Source organism: Equus przewalskii, chromosome 20, assembly GCF_037783145.1.
Source record: "Equus przewalskii isolate Varuska chromosome 20, EquPr2, whole genome shotgun sequence".
Taxonomy (NCBI): Eukaryota; Metazoa; Chordata; class Mammalia; order Perissodactyla; family Equidae; genus Equus; species Equus przewalskii.
The window spans coordinates 2795825-2821792 of NC_091850.1; the positions used below are offsets into that span (position 1 = coordinate 2795825).

A 25968-nucleotide genomic window follows, 5' to 3' on the forward strand; every position below is an offset into this window, starting at 1 on the left:
GCGCAGGCCTCCAGGCCTCGGGCCTCGGTGGACGGCCACCCACAGGCCCGTTCATTAGGCCTCAGCGCCCCCCGCAGCTCTGCGAGCTTAACATGATCACTCCCCCCCACAGCCGTTTGACAGGGAAGGAGACTGAGGCCGGAGAGGGGCCATCGCCTCCCCCAGAACGGTCAGAGCACCCCTCCTTTCAACACACCTAGATCCTCCGAGGCTGGAGACCCTGCGGTGCAGCCCGGAGCTCGGCACCCAGACTCCCCATCCAGTGCTCCTGGGACCAGACGTCCGGGCCAGGACCCTAGGATCAGCATGAGCCCCCTATGGGCCCCCCGCTAGGTTATTCCCCCCAAACAGGCCAATGACAGCGCCCGTCCCAGCCCCATGGATGTCAGGCCTGGGCCCGGGTGTAGCAGTGTCCGTTTCTTGGTGGTTTCTAGGGTTTCCACCACAGGACATGTCACAACAGGTGCTGGACAGAGTAGGTGGGAGGAGGAGGGTCAGTGGCACCAGAGGCAAGGGGTGAAAATGGGATTAAGGTCACTTGGCCCGGCTTTGACTCCTGTCCGTGCTGTGTGGCTTTAGGCTAGGCGCTTGCCCTCTCTGAGCCTCAGTGGTCACCTCTGTAAAACAGAACAGCCACGACCTCTCAAGGTAGTGATGGGGATTCAGCACATCCCGCGAGTGTCTGGATGGGACAGGCTGGGGATGCAAGGAGCACTTAGCCAGCCGTCTTGATTGTGATCACGGGTCTTTCTGACCGCCAGATGAGGTGCAAGCTCGCGTTTCTCCCTCAGGCCTCCAGGCCCGGGTGCCCAGGGTCACGGAACCTGGGGCTCTGCATTCGATCTCCCAGGAGCAGAAGGAGTCCAGCCGCCTGGGCACGGCTGCCCTCCAGACCGTCCTGCCCGCCAGGCCCCGGGGCGGCGGCCTCCAGGTGTTCTTGCACCTGTCTGCCGTCCTCCGAGGGCAGCTCCGTGTCCAGGGCCGGCTCAGGAGCACCCCGAGGCGGCTTCGGCTTCTCCTCAAGAGGCTCAGGTGTGTCCAGGTCGGTCTCCTCGTGTTTGTCGCAGGGCATGCTCACCACCAGGACCTTTTCTGGGGACGACTCCTCCGGGAAGTCTGCCGGGCTGATCCACTGCCAAGCCTGGAGAAGGAGAACGGCTGAGGCTGTGGGCAGGGCCCTATGTCCCACCCACATAAGGAGGGCGTGGGCCAGGCCCCTGCTGGCTAAATTCTCTCAAGCCCTGAGACCAAGTGGAGGATCAGTCGGAAGGGTCCCCACTGCTCTCTGAGAAATCGGCCTCCTCTTCTCCCAGTTGATGTGGTTGGGCAGGGCAGTGGCCCCACCCCAGCTCTTAGCCGGGAATGTGATCCTGGCCCAGCCAATCAGAGCAGCCAGCCCCCTGGTTCCGGGGACAGGCTCCACGATGGGCATGTGACCCAGGGGCATGCCCCTGAGACTTCTGCTCCAGTGAATGGGGAAAATGGACACTCTGCTTCCACCAAGGGAAGGCTGAGACCCGGCCAGCAGCACAGAGAGATGGAGCCCTAGGCCCTGCATCCAGCCATGCCTGAAGCCCACCACCCTGGGATTTTGTTTGTTTGTTTGTTAATCAGGTTCCCTTTCTGTTGAAGCCACTTTGAATCTGTTTCCACTGCTAGCAAATGACCCACAGGAGGTCCCTCTCTGGGCCTCTGCTTGCCCATCTGCAAAATAGGGCAGGTGTCTGGAGGCCCTGCCTCAGTGGGTTGGGGGAGAACAAAATGAGCTACTGCGTGGCCATCACTCAGCAAAGCCCTGGCCCCGAGTATGGACCCAACAAACAGAACCCGGAATTAGAAAAGGAGACCTTACCTGCTTCCCCTGGCTGTGAGGGAGCTCGACAGCGGTGCTGGCACAGGGCGTGGGCAGGGGCGGGCACAGGTGCCGGATGGCCCTGGGGATGGAGGGGAGCCGGTCAGAGGAGCGGTGCTTCTGTATGTTCTCGCAATCCTTCTCTTTTTGCTGAGGAAGACTGGCCCTGAGCTAACATCCATGCCCATCTTCCTCTACTTTATACGTGGGACGCCTACCACAGCATGGCTTGCCAAGTGGTGCCATGTCTGCACCCTGGATCTGAACCAGCGAACCCCGGGCCACCAAAGCGGAGTGTGTGAACTTAACCGCTGTGCCACCGGGCTGGCCCCTGTTCTTGCTTTTCTATTGTTCTGACTTGTTTCATGTCTATTAGGCTATAAAGGGAGTGAGGATACGAGCTGGGGGAGCCGGTGCGGGAACTTGACAGACCCAAGTTTGAATCCTGGCTCTGCCCCACTGCTGGGCGCCTTAGCCTGCCCACCTGGGCCTGTTTTACCATCTGTGAAGTGGGCACAAACATCTAACTGGTGTGAATGGCACTACCATCACTCTCATGGCTCCTGCGGGGGCGGGGGGGTCACCTGCTCAGGCCGAGGTACCCCAGGGTGCCCAGGAGAAGGACGCTCACGAAGCTCCCCAGAGACACGAGGACGACGGACAACTCGGAAACCTGAGCTTCTGCGGGTGAGGGTGAGAGAGCTTGCTGGAGGGGCCCCTCCGCCTCCCCGGGGAGGGAGCTGGGAGGCTGGCCCCATCGCCTGCCCCGCTGCCACCCCTGGCAGCCAGGGCCCCTCCCAGCCTCTGTTTCCTGGTCTGTGAAGTGGGAGGGCAGGGACCCCCGCCCGTGACTGGGATCCAGGCCTGGCGCGCAGGCGGTGCTCGGGCCCTGCGGCTCCAGCTCCTGCATGTGGACCCAGGCGGCCCTGGACCCAGACCTCCCGCCCGCCCGCGGAGCCTGAAGCCCTGGTCCTCTCGGGGTCGGATTTCACTGCGAGGATGACAGGCAGCGACGTTGGCAGGGAGAAGATGATTTGGTCTTCAAATCTCTCATGGCCACACACCTCAAGACAGCGGGACCCACATCCTTATCTTTGTGATGGTGAAGGGAGTCATCTAGACTTATTCATTCATTCACTCAATAAACAGCCCTCCTGCTCCTTCCTCCTCAGGACCCCCCAGCTAGGGGAGGCACAGGCCCCCCCACCCACTCCCAAGGTGTCACTCTTGGGAGGAGAGTCAGTCACGGGGCGGGGGCGGGGGCGGGGGGGGGCGGTGCCCAGAGGAAAGCATGGAGGGCTTCCTAAAGAGGGGGCTTTTGAGGCACAGGACATGCATGCGCAAGGCCTCAGGAGTGTGAGAGAAGGTTCCAGAAGAGAAGCTGCAGGAGACAAGACCAGGGAAGGAGGAGGAAGAGGTCCGGCTGGAACTTTCTCGACGGCGATGCACGGGGAGGCACGGAGGAAGGACCGAGGGGCAGGGCGGGGCTGCTCGCGGACTCGGGGGAGGCCAGGGCCGGGGGAGCCCGCGGGGCCCCACTCACCGAGGCTGAAGCGCTGGGGCGGGCTCCAGGCGCCGCGCCGCGTCTCCGTGTCCGCGCGCACCTGCACCGTGTAGGCGGCGCCGGCGCGCAGGCCGCCCAGGGTGGCCCGGGTCTCCGTGGGCTTCACGGGCAGCTCTGCGGGACGGAGGCAGCCACGGGTCACGGACCCCGGGCTCCCCGGAGGCCAGCCGAGCCCCCTGGGGGCCGGGGCTCGTGGACGTTCTGCTGAAAGCCCTTCCTAGGGCAGCCGCTCCCCGCAAGCTTATTTGGAGGAATCGGCTTCATGCAAATATTCCGTGAGTGATGCTGATTTTCTCAGTTCTGCCCCTCTCGCTCCACCCGCTGCAGGCTCGGTCCCGTCCAGACGCTTCCGCCACCTCCTCTCTGCTCCCGGCAGGCGCAGGCTCAGCCCCACGGCAGGGCCTTTGCACTGCCGGCCCTCCCTTTCCCCAGATGCCCCAGGGGCTCCTGCGTCACCTCCTTCCCGGCTCTAGGGTCAAGGTCAGCGTGAACTGTCTATCCTGCTCCCCCGGTAGCCCAGCATCTCGGCGCACAGGAGGACCTCAGTAAGTGCTCGTGGGATGGGGAGACGGGGACAAATAACGCCCCTCGTAAAAACCCTTTCCAATGAGAATGCAGTTGTTGGCTGTCATCAGAAAGAAAAAATTCCTAGAGCTCTAAATCCATATTGTTTTTTGTCTATATTCAAGAGGAATATTCCTCCAAAGAAATTGGGGGGAAATTGGTGAATTTCGCTGAATGGTCATTTGGCGCATTAATCTTCAGCAATCCGACCTTTGGTAAATCGGTTTCCGCAGATGCGCTGCTCCTGGCGGGGGCTGCGGAAGGCGGTGGGGAGGCCGCGCGGTCCCGGGGGTGGAGCCCGCGGGGAAACCCCGCCCCCCCCCCGCCCAGCCCTTCAAGCTTCTTTCCCTCTGAAGGGGCGGGAAGGGGCACATGTCTGAGCTCAGACAGGCTTGCTTAACCTTTGGGCAGGTGACTCTCTCTCCAGCCTCGGTTTCTCCATCTTGGAATGGAGACAGCCGTCTCCACGCCACGGGAGTCGAGTTGCTGAGACACATAACAGACTGCCATCCATGCAGCCGGGGAGTTGCCAGCCCCCAGCCAATGCCCACCAGGCCCTCTCGGGGGGCTCTGGAAGGAGCCAGCAGTCAAGACCCTTGAGTCCAACTGTCTTGTTTTATCGGTGGGAAAACCAAGGCCCAGAGAGGGGCAGCGAGGTGCCCAGGTCACACAGCAAGGTGGCACTCAAGCCCCGAGCTCTTCCTCCCCAGCCTGGCCCGGCCTGCATGGCCTCACATACCTGAGCCCGGGCCGCTGCCCTCTTCCCAGCAGCGCACGACATACTCCTTCAGGACGCCGGGGCAGGTGCTCAGCAGGGACGGCGTCCAGGCCACAGACACCGAGTCCCGGCCCAGCTGCTTCACCGACACGCGCTGTGGGCTCCCAGCCCCCGAGGCTGCAACCGACACCCCTGCCCAGTCACCCCAAGATCCCGCCCAGCGCTACCTGCGAGCCCCACCCAGCACCACCCCAGACCCGGGACCTTGGCTCCAGCACTCAGGCGCTCACTGCCCGGCTCGGAGCCTCAGTCTCCTTTCCTGTAAAATGGGGCGGTGTCGCTCGGGGGTCCTAGGAGTCGACTGAGCGCAACACACAGTAGGTGCCTCTGACTACTCATTCTCTCCTCCTGACACCCAAGGCCACTGCCCAGGCCTCCAGGAGACCACCCTGGAGACCACCTACAGGATTGGACAGCTCACCATTGCCTCCAAAGTGGTAAGTGGACAAGACTGTGGACCATGAGGTGGGCTTCTCTGGGCGCTCAGAGGCAAAGATGGTGATGTGGTAACATGCCCTCTGTGCCATCACTGCAGACGCCCAGCTCCAGCTGTGGGTTGCTGGAAGAATGACCAAGGACCAGGTCAGTCAGCAGATTGTGTTTCTGCCTCCGCGCCTTTGCACTGGCTGTGCCATCCACCAGGAACTCCAAGAGCACTCCTACTCATGCTTCAAAGCCCTTGCACCAACGTCCCCTCCTCCAGTATCCCTTCCCTATGCCTCCCTCCAACTGTCCCCACCCCTCCAGCCCAGCTTTCACTCCCTGAGGCCAGGGGCGGCTGTATCCAGCTTTGCCATCCCGGGCTGGGAGCTCCTCAAGGGCCAGGATGACGCTGAGGCTTCCGGGGCCCTGGTGGCCAGGCTCAGGGTAGGAAGTGGCAGAGTGAGAGGGTGCCTGGGCCATATAGCCCCCTTCCCTCCAGAGGCCTCATTAATTTGCCACCAGCATCTTCCAGCTGCCACCTTCTCGGGCGTGGGCGAGCGTTCAACAAACACTCATTGCCTGCGGGGTGCAGCCTGCCCGGGGCTGAGCCCTGACACCCCGGGGTCCTGGCAGGGGCTCTAGACCCGCACGGGTGGCAGAGCCCAAGTCTCGGCCTGTCTCCACTCCCGTGTGGCCTCAAGCAAGTGGCAAGAGCTCTGTGGGTCTCAAACACCCCCTGTATCCGGCCCCCGTAGGTCTGAGCCAACCGGGAGCTCTGATGGAGGGCGCAGAGGCAGAGGCAGGACAACCGACATGACGTACCCATTTCAGCGGGGTCCTGGTCCTGGGGTGCAGTCAGGGTGCAGGTGGCGAGGCTCCCATCCTGGCCCTGGGGCTGCCACTCAATGCAGTATGTCGTGCCCTGGGCCCGGGCTGGCCAGCGCAGGGTGGTCCCATGGGCTCCGGCGCTGATACTCAGAGCCCCCGGTTCTGGAAAAGACGAGGAGGGACATCACGGCAGCGGCCTCGCTGCGGGCCGGGAGCCGCAGGGTCTGCCTCGGTCTCCCCACACGGCCGGGCACGGTGGGGACGCCAGGGGCTGTCTCAATGAACAGAGCCCTTCTCAGCTGACCGTGGGTTCCTGCCAGGATGCCCACCACCATTGATCCTCAGATGGCCCTGACTGCCCCCGCCAGCATGGGGGGGCATCTCCCCTCCAGCACATACGGGCCCCCCACCACTCGCCTCGCCCAGCGGTGGGTGGGTGTGGCGCAGGATGGCCCTGACCAGAGCTCGGAGGCCTGAGGACACACCCACTTAGTCCCCGGGGCTCATCTCTCCCACTCCCTACAGCAAGGGTGCCTGCAACAACCTCAGGGAGGCAAGTACTGCTTCCCGTTCTGGGGACCACGACTACCACTTATTGAGCACTGACTATGCACCAGGCCGATGCCACTTTGCTATGATCACCTCAATGATACAGAAACTGAGGCTCAGAGAGGGAGAGCCACTGCCCCAAGGTCACACAGCAAGGCCATGGCCCAAACTAGACAAGGAGCTAACAGGCTCGCTGCTGTGCCACCCTGGCAAGTGGCTTCACCTGTCTGAGCATTGGTTGTCTCATCTCTGAAATGGGCATCCTCGTAGTAGCCCCGCCCTCACAAGGATGCTGGGTGCTCAGCAGGGCCAGGACCAGGGCGAGGTGAGCGAGGTGGGCAGCAGACCCAAAGTGTAAGGAGACTCCAAAGGACATGGTCATAAACAGTCATAAACACCATTTTAAGGCAATATTTTTAAAAAATCAAAATGAATTAAAAAATATGTAATGAGCACTGTTCACAATTGTCAAAAGGTGGAAACAGCCCAAATGTCTGTCTGTGGATAAAGAAAGAAAGTGTGGTCCATCCACACAAGGGACTAGTACTCAGTCATAACAAGCACCGAGGCCCTGACATGTGCTACAGCGTGGAAGGACCTAGAAAGCCTCACGCCAAGTGAGGGAAGCCAGACGCGAAAGGCCACACAGTACGATCCCATTTACAGGAAACGTCCAGCACGGGCACATCCACAGAGACAGACAGCAGAGGAGTGGCGGACAGGGGCTGGGGAAGGGGACAGGGAGGGAGTGCTCATGGGAATGGGGTCTCCTTTACTGTGATGGAATGTTCTGGAATTAGAGGTGATCGTCACACAACATTGTGAATGCACTAAACGTCCCTGAATTGTTAATTTTGCTATGTGCATTTCGCTTCAATAAAATATATATGTGTATATACGTACATATATACATAAATATGTCTTGATTTTTCCATTATATAAAAAGTATATGTATGTTTAATATATGAATATATATAAAGTGAGCAAAACACCAAGATTTTAAATGAAGATAGGGTCAGTCCTGTCCTTGCACGGTGCTGCCTCGCTCACCACACCCTGATCCCGGCCCTGGTCCCGACACAACTTCACTTACAGAAACCAGCGGCCTGCGCGGCGGCGGCTCGCAACCCGAACCTGCTAGAAGCCCGCGCTGCCCCCCGCGCGCGCAATCCCGCACCTGGGCGCTCGGCCGCCGGGATGTGCCACGTGCGGTTGGGGCCGTGGCCGAGGCGGGTCCGGGAGACGACGGCCAGGTCGTAGGCGGCGCCCGACAGCAGGAGCGTGCGCGGCAGGCGGAGCGTCCTGGCGGCGTGGGGCTGGCACGGGCAGGACAGCATGCGCAGGCGGACGCGGTAGGCGACCTGCACGCCCGCCGCCGGCCCGCGGCAGCCTTCCGGGAGCTCGAGCGGCGGCGGCTGCGGGGGCGGGAGCGCGGGGCCCTGAGCGCCGACCCCAGGGCGCGGTGGCCGCGTGCCCCCGGGCGCGTAAGGGATAACCGTCCTGCACGGTGGCGAGGCTGCTGGGAAACCGCGTTCACAGGCAGGGCCCTCGGGTTTGAGGAAGGAGTCGTTTGGCAAAACCCCCGGGGAGCCAGCCAAAAAAATGTTTTCATCTTTGGACCCGGTCACCTGAAGCCAGGAAACTTCTAAGAAAAGGAGTTCAAAGCAGAGGAAACCCAGGCAGCAAAGGGGCTTGTCTGCGCCTTATGGTGACAGCCCACCCGGGACCTAGCCCAGTCAATGGGGGTGAAGCCAATGCATGAAATACTGGGGGGTTGTGCCCCTGATTCTGGCAAGAGGCTTCTCCCTCTGTGCCTGTTTCCTTCCCTGTAAAATGGGGGTTAATTAGACTGCCCTTAATTGGTTAGGGGACTTCAAAGAAATTATCTCCCATTCAGACCTACGCGGTCACCTCCTTCCTGGCCTCCCAGCTTCCACCCGAGCCCCCCACCATCTGTTCCCCTGAAGGCAGCCAGAGGGAACCTGTGGACACCTGAGTCCAACCCTGTTCCTCCTCTGCTCACACACCCTCCATGGCTCCCCATTACCTTCAGAGGTAAACTCACAGTCTGCCCAGTCCTCGCCACCTCCACATCTCATCTCCCTCCATCTCCCACTTGTACACCCCCACTCCAGCCTCGTCTCCTCCTCCCTGCCAGGAAGGTCACCCCACAGCCCTGTGACACCCCGTTACCTGCCCCTCCAGGGTCACCTGCCTCCTCCCATCGTGGCCAAGCTGCTTCACTGAGAACCTCACCTCGGGCTCGGGGGGGTTTTCTGCAATGAGACAGCAAGACAGTGACACGGGGGGTGCCCTTCCTCGGCCTCCTCACAGCCGGAGGGGGGCCCAGGACCCTGCCCTTCTCTCCCCTGAGACACAGTGTTCCCCTGCCTTGTTAAATAGTTTCCAAATCTGAGAACTCGGAGATTCATTCCTCAGCAGCGTGAATGCGCTCGGCGTTACTGACCTGGACACTTAAAACGGTTAAAATGGTACTTCTTATGTTGTGTGTATTTTTACCACATTTAAAAAATCTAAAAACATCTCTTGGAGTTGTTTCCCAGCAAACATGCACTTGGGCAGGAGAACGCCAGCCTCCCTGCCCCGCCCCCCCGCCCTCCTGCAGCGCCACGTCTCCCCGACGACACAGCCACTTTCGCCTCCTTTAAAAGAGGCCTCCTTTGAAAGCTGACCACACGAACTGGAAGGAGAGACAGACTGAGAAACGTTTTCTCTTTAGATTACGGATTGGTCACATTTTACAAACTGGCACTCACTCTCTGCCCTGCCTCCTTGCATGAATTTTCCCTAATGTCTCCCATCACCTAATTTCTAACACTCGTCGCCTGATTTCTATACCCACTGCCGTGTTTCTGACGCCCAGCCCTGTTTCTGTGCTTCAGTTGTTCTCACCAGGGGGAACGCACACAGGGCTGCTCCAGCTGCTCCAGAGACCTCCCGGGGCCTCTGGCCTGCGCCGCCGCCGAAGCTGGAATTCCTGGACCGCATCGGTCTCCAGGGGGCAGAGGCACGATTCTGGGGAGAAACAGGTCAAACATCAGGCCGAGGGGCTGTCCCACACCTGGGGGTGTCTGGGGCTTGGCACGGCTCACTTAGTCACCGTGAACTTATTGAGTGCCAACTGTATACATGCCTTTATTGAGTGCCAACTGTGTACACACACTTATTGAGAGTCAACTGTGTGCCGGGCCCTGGGGACATGGCAGAAACAGGCCACACCCTGTCCTCCTGGGGCCTTGAGGATCACCCGCTTCGTCACCTGTTCCAGGTTCAAGTCCCAGCAAGGCCACCCCTTGGGATGTGACCTTGGCCAATGGCTTCTCACCCCCAAGCCTTTGTTTCCTCACCTGTGAAATGGGCATAATCCAATACTGAACTACAGGGCGGAGCAACAAAGATACAAAGAATTTAGCACTGGGCCTGGCACACAGTAGGTGCTCAATTAATGCTAACTTGCTGCAGCTGTTGTTACTATTCTTATTCTCACCGAAGCCAGCGTCATCCTGCAGTCCGCAGTCGCCCTAGGACAAGACCATATTTATGTACTGTTTACATTTGCTGTTGAAAAATCTTAGCTCTTTTGAAATTTTAAACAGTGATTCTGCCAAATGTGACGTGGGACCTCAAACTGGACCCAGGAGCAGAGAGAGGACATTCTTGGAAAAACTGGTGGCAGCCAGATAAGCTCCAGAGTTCAGTTCCTGGCAGTGTCCCCATGCTTATCCCATCGTCGGGACAAACACCCCCGGCGGGCAGGACAGTAACAGGAAGGACGGCGCTGCAGGTGCTCTCTGCGCTTCTTTGTAACTTTTCTGAAAATCTCAGATTATCCCAAAATTAAACGCTTATTCGAAAGATTACTTTTGTTGGGGCCGGCCCAGTGTCGCAGCGGTTAAGTGCACGCGTTCTGCTTTGGTGGCCCGGGGTTCGCCGGTTTGGATCCCGGGTGCGGACATGGCACCGCTTGGCAAGCCATGCTGTGGTAGGCGTCCCACATATAAAGTAGAGGAAGATGGGCACGGACGTTAGCTCAGGGCTAGTCTTCCTCAGCAAAAAGAGGAGGATTGGCAGATGTTAGCTCAGGGCTAATCTTCCTCAAAAAAAAAAAAAAAGTTATGTTTGGAAGCAAAATTATTTTATAAGTTTCTTTAAAATGACTTTAGAGGGCAAAAGCTGTCTGCTGTGTTAGGGGTCAGGAGAGCCAGGACCCAGCCTGCCCTCTGGTCCTTGTGTGACCCTGAGAGGCACCCGCCTCCTGAGCCTCAGCTTCCTCATCTGGCAGGGGGCTGAGAGGGCCTCGTGCAGAGTGTAGACCAGCTTAGGGGCTGGAAATAAAACAGAGGGAAGCCACTTCCCGTCAGGGGCCCCATGTCACCTGCCTCCTATGATCAGCACCCCTTCACCAGATGGGGAAATTGAGGCTCAGGGAGGGGCACATTTGGAGGGAAGACGGGGCCGAAGCTGAGGCGGCTCCCTGCCCTCAAGATGCTCCCAGTCTGGGGGAGGAGACTGGCCACGATCAGAGGCTGGTGCTCTCTGGCTCCCTGGAACCGGGGCTTCCTGGGGACTGGGTCGGGGCTGGGGTCTCTGGCAGGCCCAGGATCGCCCTGCCTGGAGGAACAGCAGGGGGTGACAGAGAAAGCGAAAGAATGAAGGAAGGTCCAAAGATGTACAGATGGCCACCAGGCTTGTGGAAAGACGCTCAGGGCCACTGATCGTCAGGGAACACCAATCAAAACCATGATGAGATGCCGCCTCACACCTGTCAGAATGGCTGTCAGAAGGCAGGAGAGGACGCGCTGGCAAGGATGTGGAGAAAAGGGACACCTGGGCACTCTCAGGGGAACGGAAACTGGGGTAGCCACTGTGGAAACCAGGATGGAGGTTCCTCAAAAAACTGAAAATAGAACCACAATATGATCCAGCAATTCTACTTCTGGGTGTTTCTCTGAAGGAAATGAAAAACACTAACTCGAAGAGATATGTGCACCCCATGTTCACAGCAGCATTAGTCACAAGAGCTGAGATGGGGAAACAGCCTGAGTGCCCATCGATGGAGGAACGGGTAAAGAAGGTGTGGTATATATACGCAATGGAATACTACTCAGCCATGAAAAAGGAGGAGCTCTTGCCATCTGTGACAACATGGATGGACCCTGAGGGCATTATGCTAAGTGATATAAGTCAGACAGAGAAAGAGAAATACCATATCATCTCACTTATATGTGGAATCTAAAAAACAAAACAGACAAAAATTCAAACTCAAAGATACAGAGAACAGATTGGTGTCTGCCAGAGGTGGAGGGTGTGGGTGGGTGAAGGGGGTGAAGGGTCAAAAGGTACAAACTTCCCTTGGAAGTCTAGGTCAGTCCTGGGGATGTGAGGTGCAGCGTGGGGACTGCAGTTAATGACACTGTACTGCATATTTGAAAATTGCTAAGAGAGTAGGTCTTAAAGTTCTCATCACAGGGAAACAGAATCTGCACTGCGTCCAGTGATGGATGGTACCTAGACTTATGCCAGTGACCATGTCACACTACACAAACATCGAATCATCATGCTGTCCGCCTGAAACTACTCGAACATCATGTGTCGATCATACCTCAATAAGCAAAATGCAGGAATGGAGGAAGAAAGGAAGGAGCGGGTGGAAGGGCAGCTTCCTGGAAGAGGAGGCCCCAGACCGGGGCCCTGAAGGTGAGCCGGACTGGCCTCTGCTCTGGTGGAGGGAACTGCATGTGCAAAGGCAGGGAGGCTGGAAACCCAGGGCACAGGCAGAGAACAACGGCCACTCAGGAGGCGGCCGGTGGAGCCACGAGGCGGGGGAGGGAGCTGGGGCCAGCTAAGGATGAGGATGCTCTCCCCGGGGCAACGGGGAACCAAGGAGGTCGTGATGAGATCTGAGTGTCAGAGACCCCCGAGGTTGGACGTGGGCAAGAGTGGAGGCCGGGCGGGAGGGGTGACAGATGTAGACATGGGGAGACAGATTTGGGGAGTGAAGGCGTCCTGGGACAGGCCTGTGCACACCGCTGAGCTGGGGGACAAACTCACCAACTTCCACGGGCTGCCAGGCGTCCGGTGCCGGAACTGCACCTCGGCCCCACCCTGGCGGGCGGGCGTCTCCCACTCCATGCGCAGCTGCCCCGCCACCCTGGACACCTTGATGTCTCCTGGTGGAGGGTCGTATTTAACTGGAAGCAGAGATGGGGTTGGAGAGGGAAGCTGGCAGGTGTGTGAATTGTTGGTCCCGAAAATTCCAGAAAATCCACCCGTGCCCCACCTGCCCCAGGGTCACCAACTACATCCTGCAAATGTGAGTCAGGGACACCCTTGCAGGTCCCACTTAAGCCTGGGGATCTATGGGTCAAAGAGTCAAGATTTACACACAGGATCCTGTTAGTGAAGATAGCTTTAAAATACTAACACCCATTGCTGGCAAGGTTGTGGCGAGACAGTCGCTTTTGTCAATTGCTGACGAGAGAGTAATGAATTGATTCTATTTTCTGGAGGATTTTTAGGGAAATCTCACTATTTTAGACCCACTTCAAGTAGCCTGGCCCAAGGAGAGACATCTGTCTCTCTTTCTGCATCTTGGTCATTTCATGCCACAGAGGGAGGAAGAGTCTACCTCAGGGCCTTTGCGCTTGCTGTGCCCTCTGCCTGGAACATGTTTCTCCACCTTAATTCCTGCTGGATCCTTCTTATCCTTCAGGGCTCATCTTGAGCTGGAGGCCTCCTTGACCCCCCAGTAGTATCTCCCCTTGTGTGATGATCACTCCTTGTTCACCAGCCCCACTTGAATCTGGGCTCCGTGAAGGCAGGGTGGTGTAGGGAGCAGGGAAAGGCAAGTGAGGCAAGGCTGGGCAAACACAGGGTCGATCTTGTCTTTCTTTAAAATGTTGATATTTTATTCATCGAGGATTATTTTTTGCATTAATTTTGATTTTTTTAAAATATTACATTACAGTATTGTCTATATTGACTGCTGAGTTTTTGGCTTCCCCTTAAAATTTTGTGCCCAGGGTGGTGCCTTGCTTGCCTTGCCCTCATCCCAGCCCTGGGCTGCGTGCGACCTCCATTGGCCTCGCCCATGTCCCCTTTGACTCGCCATGGCACACGGTAGCCGCTCAACGACGATATGCTAGATGAATGTTTTGCGGCATGAAAACAGATGTTAAAGACCCACCAGGGTCCCTGCAGCATGCGGCCTCAGGGCAGAGCCAGAAGCAACCTCCGCGTCCAGCACTCGGGGATTCGGACGGGAACCACGAGAGACCCCCCCTGAGTCACGCAACAGTGTCTGGTGTGAGAGTGGCCGGCAGTACCAAGCCTCTCGCCAGGGCCCAGCACCCCACGCCCCCAGGTCTAGGCTGGAGGACGAGAGGCTTCTTGGGTGACGAGGGGACAGCCGGGAGGAGGAGGAGAACAGGGTGCTGACCTGAGCTGTACAGCTGCAGGGTAACCTCAGGCGACTTCTCCGTGCGGTTCGCGGTCCGGGATTCCACCCAGAGCGTGACGTTGTAAAGCACAGATATGCCGTCCTGGTCGGAAAACTGCAGCGTGGTGGCTGAGCCGGCCGCGAAGTAGCAGCAGCGCCCCGGCCTGAGGCTGCAGGAAGGAGGGTGTTGGTGCTGAGTGTGGGGTCCTAGTGGACCCCAGAGTGTCTCGGTGGCCACAGCAGATGGCGTGCATCACGTCTCAGCATCCTTTTCTGTCCTTTTATCCCCCCATCCTTTTATAACCCCTCCCCAGCCTGGGGGTTCCTCAGGGGCAGGGGATCAGCCTGAGACTGAGGTGTTTGGGGACCCCAGAATCTCCCAATATGGGCTGCAACAGAGGGAAGGAAGAAATGAATGGCCCGATGAATGGATGGACAGACGGATGAGTCAGTGAGGGGGGAGGGTGAAGGAAGGACTAGAGGGACCCTAATCGCTGCCCTATAGGGATGCCCACCCAACCGAACCCCCACAGTGCAGAGCCCCACCCTCCCTGCCCACACAAGAAGCTGAGGCTCAGGAAAGAGCAAGGGCCTGGCCAAGGGCACAGGTCTGAGAGCAGGGATGCAGGGGCATGGGCCAGGGGCAGGAGTGCAGGGGCACAGGGGCACAGGGGCAGGGGCGCAGGGGCACAGGGGCACAGGGGCAGGGGCACAGGGGCAGGGGCAGGGGCACAGGGGCACGGGCAGGGGCGCAGGGACACAGGGGCACAGGGGCAGGGGCACAGGGGCACAGGGGCGGGGCGCAGGGGCAGGGGCACACGGGCAGGGGCAGGGGCAGGGGGGGGGCAGGGGCACAGGGGCACAGGGGCGGGGCGCAGGGGTAGGGGCACAGGGGCAGGGGCAGGGGCAGGGGCGCAGGGGCACAGGGGCACAGGGGCGGGGCGCAGGGGCAGGGGCGCAGGGGCAGGGGCGCAGGGGCAGGGGCACAGGGGCAGGGGGCAGGGGCGCGGGGCAGGGGCGCAGGGGCACAGGGGCAGGGGTGCAGGGGCACAGGGGCACAGGGGCAGGGGTGCAGGGGCAGGGGCGCAGGGGCAGGGGCACGGGGGAGGGGCACAGGGGCAGGGGCGCAGGGCCAGGGGTACAGAGGCAGGGGCAGGGGCAGGGGCAGGGGTGCAGGGGCACAGGGGCACAGGGGCAGGGGCGCAGGGGAGCAGGGGCACAGGGGCACAGGGGCAGAGCCGCTGAGGCAGGGGCAGGGGCACAGGGGCAGGGGCACAGGGGCACAGGGGCACAGGGGCAGGGGCTAGGGGCAGTGGCACGGGGCAGGGGCACAGGGGCAGGGGCTCAGGGGAAGGGGCAAGGGGGAGAGGCCTGCAGAATCCTCACCAGCAGCGCAGGAAGTGGCTGACCCCGGCCGCGGGGCCCTCATACCGCCAGGAGCACTCGTAACCAGCGCTGGATGTCCGGTAGCAGTTCAGATCCCTGGGGCCCGAAGTCGAGCCTAGGGGAGATCCCAGAGGTTTGAGAACACACCAGAGTGTGCAGGAGTCTCCATGCTGAGCACCCCTGGGGGAGTCTTTCTGCCACTTATGTAATCCAGTGCCACCTCAGCCTGAAACCGCTGTGGGTCACAGCCCCCTCCCATGCCCTCCGCCCTGTCTCCTGCCATCTGCCCTGCTCACCCTGCTCTGGCCACACCGGCTTCCTCACCAGTCTTCAGACACCTGCTCAGTCCCACCTCAGGACCTTTGCACATGCTGTGCCCTCTGCCTGGAATGCCCTTCCTCTAGATTTTGACATCCCAGTTTCTCCTCTACCAGCCAACCAGAAGCAGCACCTCCCTCTCCACCCTGCCCTGCTCTGCTTCCTCCCAGCACATCACCGTCACTGCAGTGTGTGCATTTGTTTCCCTACTATCCATCTGCTGCACCAGGTTGTGACCCCAGGAGGACAGTTGGGCTCACAGCTGACTCCCTCATGTCTAGAACTGTCTGCACTCAGTAGGTGCTCAGTAAGTATTTATTGAGCAGAGGAACAGATGAGGCACCTGCTCTGGGGCTGACCCTTGGTGGGGTACACAACAGCATAAATGTTCCAGCAACACCTGCCTTGGGGGACTTCAGAATCTGTAACAGCTGCTTAGCCCCCCACGCTGACCAAACCAAGCAGACGTGGACACCGGCCCTGCGGCCCTCCTGGGAGGAGATGAGGCGTGCCGCAGAGACGGCTCTGGAACCCCCAGCTCCGTGAGGGCTGGACGCCAGGCTTTCGGGCTGTGCTCTCAAGGCTCCAGGTGGGGCAGGAGGGGGCAGATGGAGGGGCTGCTAGGGATGGGGCAGTCAGAGCCCAGCACAACCCCCCATCAGTGGGGACCGGCTCCAGACCTGAGTCTGCATCCGGGTATGGCGGGTCCTGGAAACAGCACCCACTGCTGCTGCAGGATCCAGCTGCAAAGGCAACCAGGAGAGTGACGTTCTGGGCCTCTCTCTGCGTGGGGGAGGGACTGGGCCTGGGGCCTCACCAAGTGACCATCCACCTGCCCACCCACCTTCCCATCTATGCATGCACACATCCATCCACCCATCCATCCAACTATCCACCTGCCCACCCTCCCACCCACCCACCCACTTTCCCATGTACACATCCACCCATCCACCCAACTATCCACCCACCCAACTATCCACCCACCCACTCACCCACCCACCCACCTTCCCATGTACACATCCACCCATCCACCCACCCACCCACCCACCTTCCCATGTACACATCCACCCATGCACCCAACTATCCACCCACCCATCCACCCACCCACCCACCTTCCCATGTACACATCCACCCATCCACCCACCCACTCACCCATCCATCCACTCATCCACGCACCTTCCCATGTGCACATCCATCCATGTATCCATCCAACTATCCACCCATCCACCTACCCACCCACCATCCCATCTACCCATCCAGCCAGCCAGCCAGCAACTTCTTGGGCTGCTCCTCCAAAGCCCTCAGGGGCTCCCCATCCCCCTCTGTTACTGGTCTCCGGGCCTGCCTGATCCCGTGAAACCTTGCAATGTGGCCAGCTAGCTACTCTGAGCCCTCTTCCTGCACTCAATGCAGCCATCTGAAGAGTCAGCACCCTGCTGATGTACAGTTTACAGAGAGGGAGACTGAAGCACAGAGAGGCAAAGATGTGGCCTGAGGTCACAGAGCAGCAACGGCAAACCCGGGATTAGAGTCCAAACCCAGCCATCCCAGGAGGCTGAGCCCCTTCCCATTGATAGCACAAGATAGAGAGAGATTACGTATACGTATATTGTATATACTATATTAATAATATCCTGTTTATACATGTATTATGTGTAGACTTGCTCTCTATCCCTTCCTTAGCTATTTCTCATTGAACTCTGGGAGGTACGAAAGATTCAAAGATTCAGCCCATTCCACAGAAGCACAGAAGACAAAATCAAGACCAGAGCAGAGACCCCAGAAGCCTTTATCGCCTGTCTCCCATGACACAGGGGACGTCTGAGGCGCAGAGACAGGGAACCCCCCTGGGACCTGCGTGCATGGCCCACCACACACACGCGCCTCCCACCCCCCCAGCAAGAAGAGCTGAGCACAGTGTGGGGGACTCACCACCCCGCTTGGGGAGCAGGAGGAGGAGCACGGGCACCAGCCTGGCCACTGGCTGGCCCATGGGGTCCCCTGGGAGGCCCGCGGCCACAGATGAGCTTCCGCGCGCCAGCGAGGCCCCAGCCACCCTGTCCTTGCGCCGGAACACATTGAAGCTGAACCAGAAAGAAGACTAAAAGGATTAAAAAAAAAAAAAAAGTTCGATGTTACAGCCCCTCCCAGACCAAGTCAAAGTGAAAGAAAAACCCAGGAAGTGAGCTCCGGCTGGCGGCCTCATCCCGGCCTAGCTGAGTGGGCCCTGGGCCCCGGGTCTGCTCTGCTGGCCCCAGACCCAAGTTGGCCCTGGGGGCCTGCCCCACGGGTGACCTGGGCGCTGGCCGGATCTCAGCCGTCGCTGGCCGACTGCTGACCCACAGGAGCTACTGGGTAGCTCACTGTCCTGGGACGTCTGACTTCACTCTCCCAACAAATCGGCCGGAAGCCTTCATTGTAGCCTGGGCCCCTCTGCGTGCCACCTCTCCACTTCCCAGACCCCAGCCCCTTCGCTTCCTTTAGACTCGCCTCACTCTTCTCTGTGTCTGTTTCTCAACCTCTGAGAGTCTTGGTTTCTGACCCCCTCTCTCTGCTGTCAACAAAGGCCCAAAATGTCCATGGAGAAGAGCTGACACATGCAACACAGTGGACGAACCTGACACCTCGTGCTGAGTGAGAGAAGCCGGACACGACAGCCCACGCGCTGTGCGATGCCACGTAGGAAACGTCCAGAACAGGCGGATCCACAGAGGCAGGAGCAGATCAGTGGTGGCCAGGGGCTCTGGGAGGGGGATGGGGAGGGGCTGCTCACGGGGAGGGGCCTCCTTTTGGGGTGATGGAACATTCTAGAACTAGATGGAAGTGGTGGTTGTACAACACTTCATATACTCGATGCCACTGAATTACACACTTTACAACGGTTAATTCTATGTTACGTGATTTTTACCTAAAAAAAAATGTTCATGGAGCCCAGGGGGACTGAGGAGCAGGCTGAGGGTCAGGGGAGAGCCTCTGGGGAAACTGAGGCCCAGGTGGGCAGGAAGGAAGGCCCTCCTCTGAAGATCCCGATTCTGAGGGGCAGCTGGCCAGCCAGTGTCAGGCGCCCAGTAGGCCATGAGGTCAGAGCCATGGGAACAAAGACGCAGTGTCGCAGGCCTGGCACAGTGGGGACGGGGACCCCGTGACCCGGCACAGAGCAGCCTTCACCAGCAGCGAGGCCCAGGCCGGGGGAGGGGTGGAGACAGGGCCTGAGAGAAACAGAAGGGTGGGAGGGGTAGCTGGCACACTCACAGCCCCTCTCCACCACCCCCAGACCCTACCCCAGGAGACACCGTCACGCGCCCCATTTCACAGATGGAGAAATTGAGCCCACAGGCGCCCAGACCGCTCCGGGCCCTGGCTGGAGGTGAACACGTAGATCCAGACCCTAAGACCGAGTCCCCTAGGGCTGAGCTTGGCCAGGCCCCAGAGCCACCCCGCCCTCCAATCCCCAGAAAGGCCAGCCCTCCGCTTCTCCATCTGAAAAACTGGCTGTGGCGAAGATAAAGGAGGGCTCGTAGGATTAGTTATTGCGGGGACCCCAGTGGCCTCTGCTCTTTTCAGGCCTCTTTCCCATCCCCTCAACATCAGAGCAGCCCCTGGGAGAACAGTGAGGGAGGAAGAGAGGTGAGGGGACTCGCTGGACACAGGCGCCCCCCGCACCTCGGGGTCAGGGCCAGGTGCAGGGAGGGGCAGAAGGTCGGGGTGTTCTGAGGGGAGCAGGGGGTGGCCAGAGAAGCGGGCTCTTGAGCTGGGTTTAGAGAATTCAAGGGCCTTCCTGGCAGAGGGCACAGCAGAGGCTTCTGGGAACACTGAGATGAGGCTGGGGCTCCAGGGCAGACGGAGGTGGCGCCGTGGTCGGGGCCTGCAGGGCTGGGCTGAAGGGCTTCCTCCTGAGGGCACTGGGGAGCCACAGCAGTAGCGTGAGCAGGGCCACAGCGACGCAGGAGGTGGCGTTTCCACCGCATCACGGTCACAGTCCGAGCCTGCCCTGAGGTCCCCCCACCCAAGGCCTCCCACGCCCCCTCTCTTGGCCTGCCTGCTGCCTACTCCAAGAAGCCCTGCCTGCCAGGCCCTTACTGGCCCCACCCAGCTGCCCCAGAAGCACAGCTGGGGTCCGCCCCCGGCACTGCCCCACTTTCAGATGCTTCGAAAACTCGAGGAGGGGGAGGCAGGAAGGACTGAGGATTGAGTCGTGTCCCACCTCCCCCCTCCTCGGAAATCATGACAAGTGGAACCGCAGAACTTCCCCACCCCTCAGCTTCCGCCTTCTTGGGGTGGGACCTTCAGCCCAAGGAGGGTTGAGCTTCCTTCCATGTGGTCACGAGACCTAATGCCCCGGTGGGGAGTCTAAGGAGGATGTTGAAGGATGAGTAGGAGTCTGCAAGGTGAAAATCTATTAGTTCATTTAACAAACACATTATAGGCAACATTCACCAATAAGAACATTTTTTATTCACTCAACCAGGACTTTCTGATACCTCAGAGGATCATTTGAGAATGATTTAAAACATATGTAGGTTACCAAGAAAAAACTCATTCATTCAATGATCGCACTCCCTGATGCCCCTCATGGAGACGTTGGAAGAGGGTTTTGATGAATGTATAGGAATTCACAAGAAAAAACCTATTTGTTCATTCGATAATTGTTCTCTGATGCTTCTCAAAGAGAATTTGAAGTGGATTTTGAAGGATAGGTGTTCACCACAGAAAAATGGCATTCATTCATTCATTCAGTCAATAACGGCTCCCTGCTGCCCATTGAAGAGGTCGTTTGGGAAGGAGTTCTGTGTAGGAGTTCTCCAGGAGCACAGGCATCAGAGCCCTCCCTGGTGGCTCCCCCAGCAGCAGCTCCCCGTTTGCCCAGCCCAGGGAACCACTCTCTCCCAAAGATTCCAGGCAAGTCCCAGGGAAGACGCTGATTGGCTGAGTTTGAGTCACATGTCCACCTTGAACCAATCACAGTGGCCAAGGTGGATGAAGGACTCTAGGTCACACATCCACCCCAGCCTGGATTACAGGAGAACTTTTAGGCAGAACTAGCCAGAGACAGAACTGTTGGCCATTATAGGGCATGAGGCTCCCGTCATCTGGGGTATGCAAGCTACAATCTGAAGTCCATTTCATGTAGGGTTGCCAGATAAAACACAGGACATCCACTTAAATTATAATTTCAGATAACATATAACTTTTTAGCATAACTATGTCCCAAGTATTACATGGGACATATATTTAAAAATTATTCATTGTTGGGGCTGGCGCCGTGGCCGAGTGGTTAAGTTTGCGCGCTCCGCTGCAGGCGGCCCAGTGTTTCATTGGTTCGAATCCTGGGCGCAGACATGGCACTGCCCATCAAACCACGCTGAGGCGGCGTCCCACATGCCACAACTAGAAGAACCCACAACGAAGGATGTACAACTATGTACCGGGGGGCTTTGGGGAGAAAAAAATAAAATCTTAAAAAAAAAAAAAGATGCTCAACAACAACAACAAAAATTATTCATTGTTTATCTGAAATTAAATTTAACTGAGTGGCTGTCTTAGTTTGGTAGGGCTGCCATAACAAGGTTGCATAGACTGAGTGGCTTCGACAACAGAAACTTATTTCCTTATAGTCCTGGAGGCTAAAAGTCCAAGATCAAGGTGTCGTCAGGTTTGGTTTCCTCTGGGGTCTCTCCTTGGCTTATGGCCGGCATCTTCTCTTTGCGTCTTCACGTGCTCTTGTGTTGTGCATGTCTGTGTCCTAAGTGCCTATTCTTATAAAGACACCAGTCCTATTGGTTTAGGGTCCACCCCCATGACCTCATGTTACTTTACATCTTTTAGGCTCATCTCCAAATACAGTCCCATTCTGAGGCACTGGGAGTGAGGAGTTCCACACAGGAATTCTGGGAGAACACAGTTCAGCCCATAACAGCGGCTGCTTTGAAAAACAGTCTGATACTTTTTGAAAAAGTTAAAACAGAGTAACCATATGACCCAGGAATTCTACTCCTCGGGTGGAGACCCAAGAGACCCAAGAGAACTGAAAGCACGTGTCCACACAAAAACTTACACACGGACGTTCACAGCAGTCTACTCACAACAGCCAAAAACGGAGACACTCAAACCCCCATCAACAGATGAATGACTACACAAAATGTGGTCCATCCACACAGTGGAATATTAGTCAGCCATGAAAAGGAAGGAAGTCCTGGCATTTGCTACAGCATGAATCAATCTTGAAAACCTCACACTGAGTGAAGGAAGCCAGACACAAAAGACCACATAGTGTATGATTCCATCTATGTGAAACGTCAGGGACAGGCAAATCCACGGAGACAGAAAGCAGATCTGAGGTGACCAGGAGCCTGGGGAGGGGGATTGAAAAGTGACTGCTCATTGGAACAGCGTATCCTCTGGAGGTGATGAAAATGTTCTGGAATTAGATAGTGACGTCGACTGCACAACTCTGTGACTATGCTTAAAAACCACTGAATCGTATACTTTAAAAAGGTGAATTTTATGGTATGTGAATTATATGTCAATTTAAAAACATGTATGAGAAAAACAAGCTTTGCCAGGGAGTTCTGCGGTTTTAAGTGCTCAGTCTGGCCACTGTCACCTAATGGGATTATACAGCACCTCACAGGCGACTGGCCTGTGACCCTCCTGAGGGTCCCCTGCAGCCTGACAACACACCCTAATGTCCATGTCGAAGAGTGGAGTAGCAGGGGAACCTGCAGCTGCAGGACTGTGGGAGTCCCAGGAAACAGAGAACATGGGTGCTGTCTTGGGGCTTTGGGCTTTTCCAGCCTCGGTTTCCCTTCTGCAAAGCGGGACTGAACAATTACCATCGATGCCTGTGAAAGCTGTTCCTCCCGGGGCACTCAGCCAGGTGCTCAGGGACACTCGGCCAAGGCGGTCATCCTCGAAACAGAAACTGGCAACTACAGTGGCCGCCTGTTCTTGTAAATAAAGTTTTATTGGGACTAGGGCCAGGATTAGGGTGAGGCGGGCTCATGCAAGGGCAGAGTCTGAGCTTGTCTTTATTTAAAATTTTGCTGTTTAGTTCATTATGCATTTTTGCATTAGTTTTGATTCTTTAAACTATCATATTAAAATATTATATATCTTAATTACTGATTTTTTGTGGGCCCTCCTATATTTGGCTGCGAAGTGAGTGTTGTGTGCCCTGGGCACAGCTGATTAACTTCTCTGAGCCTCAGTTTCCTCATCAGCAAAACGGGCATGATAACGCTCCCTTCCTTCGAGTAGGGAAAGTGTTTACTTCTGGGCTGGGGGGCGGGGCCTGGAAGGGCGGGGCTGGCTGGCCCAATGGGGCGGGGCTCTTCCGAGCCGGCTCCAGGGAGGGGCGGGGTCAGGCTGCGTCAGCTGACCGGCTTAGCCAATGGCGAGAGGGGGCGGGGCCTGGGCGGCTGGGGCGGGGCCGGGGGCGGGCCGGGCGGCGCGGACCAACGGGCCATGGACGAGCCGAGCCTCCTGCGGCGCCGCGGGCTTCAGGTGAGGCCCCTGCGCGGGCGGGCGGAGGGCATGGCCGGCTGGACTTGGTCTGGGTGTCGGGGGCGGGGCTTCGGCTTGCCCGGGGAAACTGAGGCAGGGGGCGGGGCGCGCCCGGGCTGCTCCCTCTGCCCACCCGCTTCTCGAAGTGCTTTTTGCCTGGTGGGAACGGGGTATGCCCTATTTGACGTATGGGGAAACTGAGGCTTCAAGCGCTAGCACGTGAGGGGGGCACTGAGAGTTTCGGCGCTCCCCACCAGCTGCTCTAATAATATAGGAGCAACGGCAACCTGTGAGCGCTCACCATATGTTCATCGTTGTATTAGTCCTATTACTACTGATAGGTTAATTCGCATTAATGTGTGTTAATAGCTGCCGCGTGCCTTCGCTGAGCCCCTGCACCCGGCCTCAGTTCACAGCTACTGCGAGCCGGGGAGGTTGGGGCTGTCCAGGCGCCCATTTGTCAGATAAGGAAACTGAGGTTCCAGTCTGGGAAAGTCACAAACCCGAGATCGCCCAGCAGGGATTCGACCCGGCGCCCTTAATCAGCTCTCTGGCGCACAAGCCAGTGCCAGCGGGCTGTGTGTCCTGGGTGGGGGGGCACGGCGGGAGGCCCTTGCTTCTCAGTTTCTCCATGTGCCATTAGGGCCCTCCTTTCTGACCTGGATTTGTGTTCGGGAGGCTGCGTCACCAGGAGGTGACAACATGGGTGTCAGGGCGACGTTCCAACCCACGCAGGGGTCATGGGACCCCGGCGACAACTCCTTTGACCTCTCTGGGCCTCATTTTCCCCATCTATAAAATGGAAATTAAGAAGATCTAGCCGTTTCCCTCTGGGGCTTAGACCAACCCTTAAGAAGCCACCAGGTTGCAGGTGGGGAACCTGGGATTCCTCATTTACCCAACAAACATTCAGCGCGTGCCTGCTGCGTGCCTGGCCCTGGAGAGGCCGCGAGGGGCTCGCCCTCTGGAACCGTCTTCCTGGACTCCCAGCCTGCTGGGACAGACTGCTCCCGAGCAGCGTGCGCCTGCGGAGCGGCGGGCTGCCGTGCGGGACGCTCGGGCGCACCTGGAGAAGGCGCCTGAACCAGGTGCTGCTGGGCGGCCTTGGGGCAGAGGAGGCCGCCGCGGCTGGGGGCCGGGGGTGGGTACGGGGAAATGAAAGAGGCTGAGGGAAGCTAAAACCTAGAAAGGACGGAGCAAGCGGTCGGGGCGCCGGGGCTGGTAGGGAGGGGGAAGGCGGGCCTGGAACCAGGGCTGCGGGACGGCGAACTCGCCGAAGGGGATGGGGAGTCCCGTGGTGGGGGGTCAGGGAGGGTGCGGGGAGAGTTGCAGGGCAGAGACTCCCCCCAAGCGTGGCAGGGGGCGGCGCGGAAGGGGAGGGAGTGAGGCCAGAGACAGGAGTGTGGGGCCTGGGCGTAGAGGAGGGGGTGGGGCAGGACTGGTGAGCAGAGGGGTGTTGTGGGGGGACAGGCTCCGCCTTGAGCCCCAGTTAGACTCGAGCCCCGCCCGCGGCCTCTTAAAATAGAGAAACCGCCTGCGGGTAGGCGAATGGGGGCGCTGCTGACGTCAGGAAGTGGGGGCCTGTTCCATGGGCAGGAGGAGCCCATTCCCTGATGACGAGTCTCACGTTACAAAGGGGGAAACTGAGGCTCAGAGAAGCGTGGCCACTGTCCAGGTGTTCAGAGCATGTAGGTGACAGAGCAGGGATTCCAACCCAGGCAGATCCGGCTCCCCCTCCAGAGCCATCCTGTGCTGGCAGGCCTCCAACCAGGGGGCAGAGGGCCGAGTAGGGATTGCCCAGATGGGTGAGCGCATCCTGGGCTGTGGGCACAGCTCACGCAGGGGTGCAGAGGCTGCAACCGTGTGTGCTGCATGGGGAAACTAGAAGTCATTTCTTAGCGCTAGAGCCGGGGCTGTGAGAGGGGGCTGTCTGCTCCCCGGGCTTCCAGCGCTGATTTTGAAGAGGTTAGATTTTCTCCCCAGGGTGATTGGGAACTACGGAAGGTGTTGGAGCAGGGGAGGACGTGCCCAGATCTGAGGACTTTGAAAGACTCCTCTGGAGCCAGAGTGTGTGGGGGGGTAGGCAAAAAGGGAGACCAGAAGCCAGGAGGCACCTGGAGTAAAGGACCAAGTAGGAGACAGTGAAAATAATTTTAAAAATAGGAGTATAAGTAACAGCTCGCAGTAACGGACACCTGCAAATGTAAGCACTGTGCATGCATTTAATTCTCCTAACAGCTGGGGAGATCAGGGAGAGGGAAACTGAGGCTGAGAGGGAGCGTAACAGCCAGGAAGTCAGAGAGCTGGGATTCTAACCAATCTGAGGTTGCAAAGATGTTGAGGGCCTCCGTTTGGGGCATCAGCCACACGCTCCCTTAGCTGGAGCCCTGTGGATGGCCCGGGTGCACCTGAGCCAATCAGGGGGCAGCCTGCTGGGCAGAGCCAACCAGATTTCCTGCAGGCTGATTCTTGCCAAGGGTCAGAGAGTCAATTTATAATAGCCTGAGGGAGCTAGGGGACTCAAGCCAGGTGCTGATAGCCCTTGGTATCCTGGCCAATCAGACTGTGGCAGTGTAGGGCCTGGGGCTGGCTGTGTGCTGGAAGGTCGGCAAGCAGGACCTGGCCTGGCCAGTTTGCGTTGGCCGTGGGTCAGGGGAAGAGGTGGAGATGGGTCCTTCCTGGTTTGGGTTAAGCTCAGGCTTCTGTATAGCATTTCAGGCGCCACTTAACTTGAACAGTTATTA

At 58.3% G+C, this 25968-nt stretch overlaps 2 protein-coding genes and 1 long non-coding RNA gene across 12 annotated transcripts in view; 2 read left to right on the top strand and 1 right to left on the bottom strand.

Annotated features, from left to right (window-relative positions):
* Positions 1–402: 402 nt before the first annotated feature.
* On the bottom strand, positions 403–18810 carry IL12RB1 (interleukin 12 receptor subunit beta 1). 2 transcript variants are annotated; one of them, XM_008536219.2, is made up of 17 exons: positions 18212–18810; positions 17654–17822; positions 16402–16464; positions 15404–15518; positions 14018–14187; positions 12631–12770; positions 10067–10100; positions 9472–9594; positions 8752–8834; positions 7736–7973; positions 6004–6171; positions 5180–5317; positions 4720–4875; positions 3396–3530; positions 2437–2533; positions 1853–1934; positions 403–1141 (listed from the first exon to the last, which is right to left on the bottom strand). In XM_008536219.2, the coding sequence occupies exons 2-17, from the start codon at positions 17712–17714 to the stop codon at positions 788–790; spliced, it is 2157 nt and encodes a 718-aa protein (XP_008534441.2). In that variant the 5' UTR covers positions 17715–17822; positions 18212–18810; the 3' UTR covers positions 403–787. The 2 variants fall into 2 exon arrangements, with proteins under 2 accessions (XP_008534441.2, XP_070442684.1); XM_070586583.1 differs by lacking the exon at positions 2437–2533.
* LOC103561543 (uncharacterized) lies at positions 3823–7474 on the top strand. 2 transcript variants are annotated; one of them, XR_011530248.1, is made up of 3 exons: positions 3823–3961; positions 4106–4195; positions 4392–4530. It is a non-coding gene; the product is annotated as an uncharacterized lncRNA (long non-coding RNA). The 2 variants fall into 2 exon arrangements; XR_011530249.1 differs by lacking the exon at positions 4106–4195 and adding an exon at positions 5294–7474 and having other exon boundaries at positions 3833–3961; positions 4392–5195.
* A 4319-nt stretch (positions 18811–23129) lies between the features above and the next one.
* The window catches only part of MAST3 (microtubule associated serine/threonine kinase 3), a 35975-nt gene continuing 33136 nt past the window's right edge, over positions 23130–25968 (top strand). For 4 of the 8 annotated variants that reach the window (XM_070586584.1, XM_070586585.1, XM_070586586.1 and 1 more), the window contains exon 1: positions 23140–23224. In XM_070586584.1, the coding sequence (XP_070442685.1) occupies positions 23186–23224 (39 nt within the window). In that variant the 5' untranslated portion in view covers positions 23140–23185. Of the gene's footprint in view, positions 23225–25968 lie in introns of all 8 variants that reach the window. The other 4 variants (XM_070586591.1, XM_070586592.1, XM_070586593.1 and 1 more) reach the window with 3 other exon arrangements.

Coding starts and splice junctions, on each gene's coding strand:
- IL12RB1 (XM_008536219.2), bottom strand. CDS start 17,714: ATGGGCCAGCCAGTGGCCAGGCTGGTGCCCGTGCTCCTCCTCCTGCTC. Junction 10,101..12,630: donor CTGGCAGCCCGTGGAAGTTG/GTGAGTTTGTCC, acceptor GTCTTGTCCTAG/GGCGACTGCGGACTGCAGGA. Junction 8,835..9,471: donor CCCTGTGTGCGTTCCCCCTG/GTGAGAACAACT, acceptor GTCTCATTGCAG/AAAACCCCCCCGAGCCCGAG.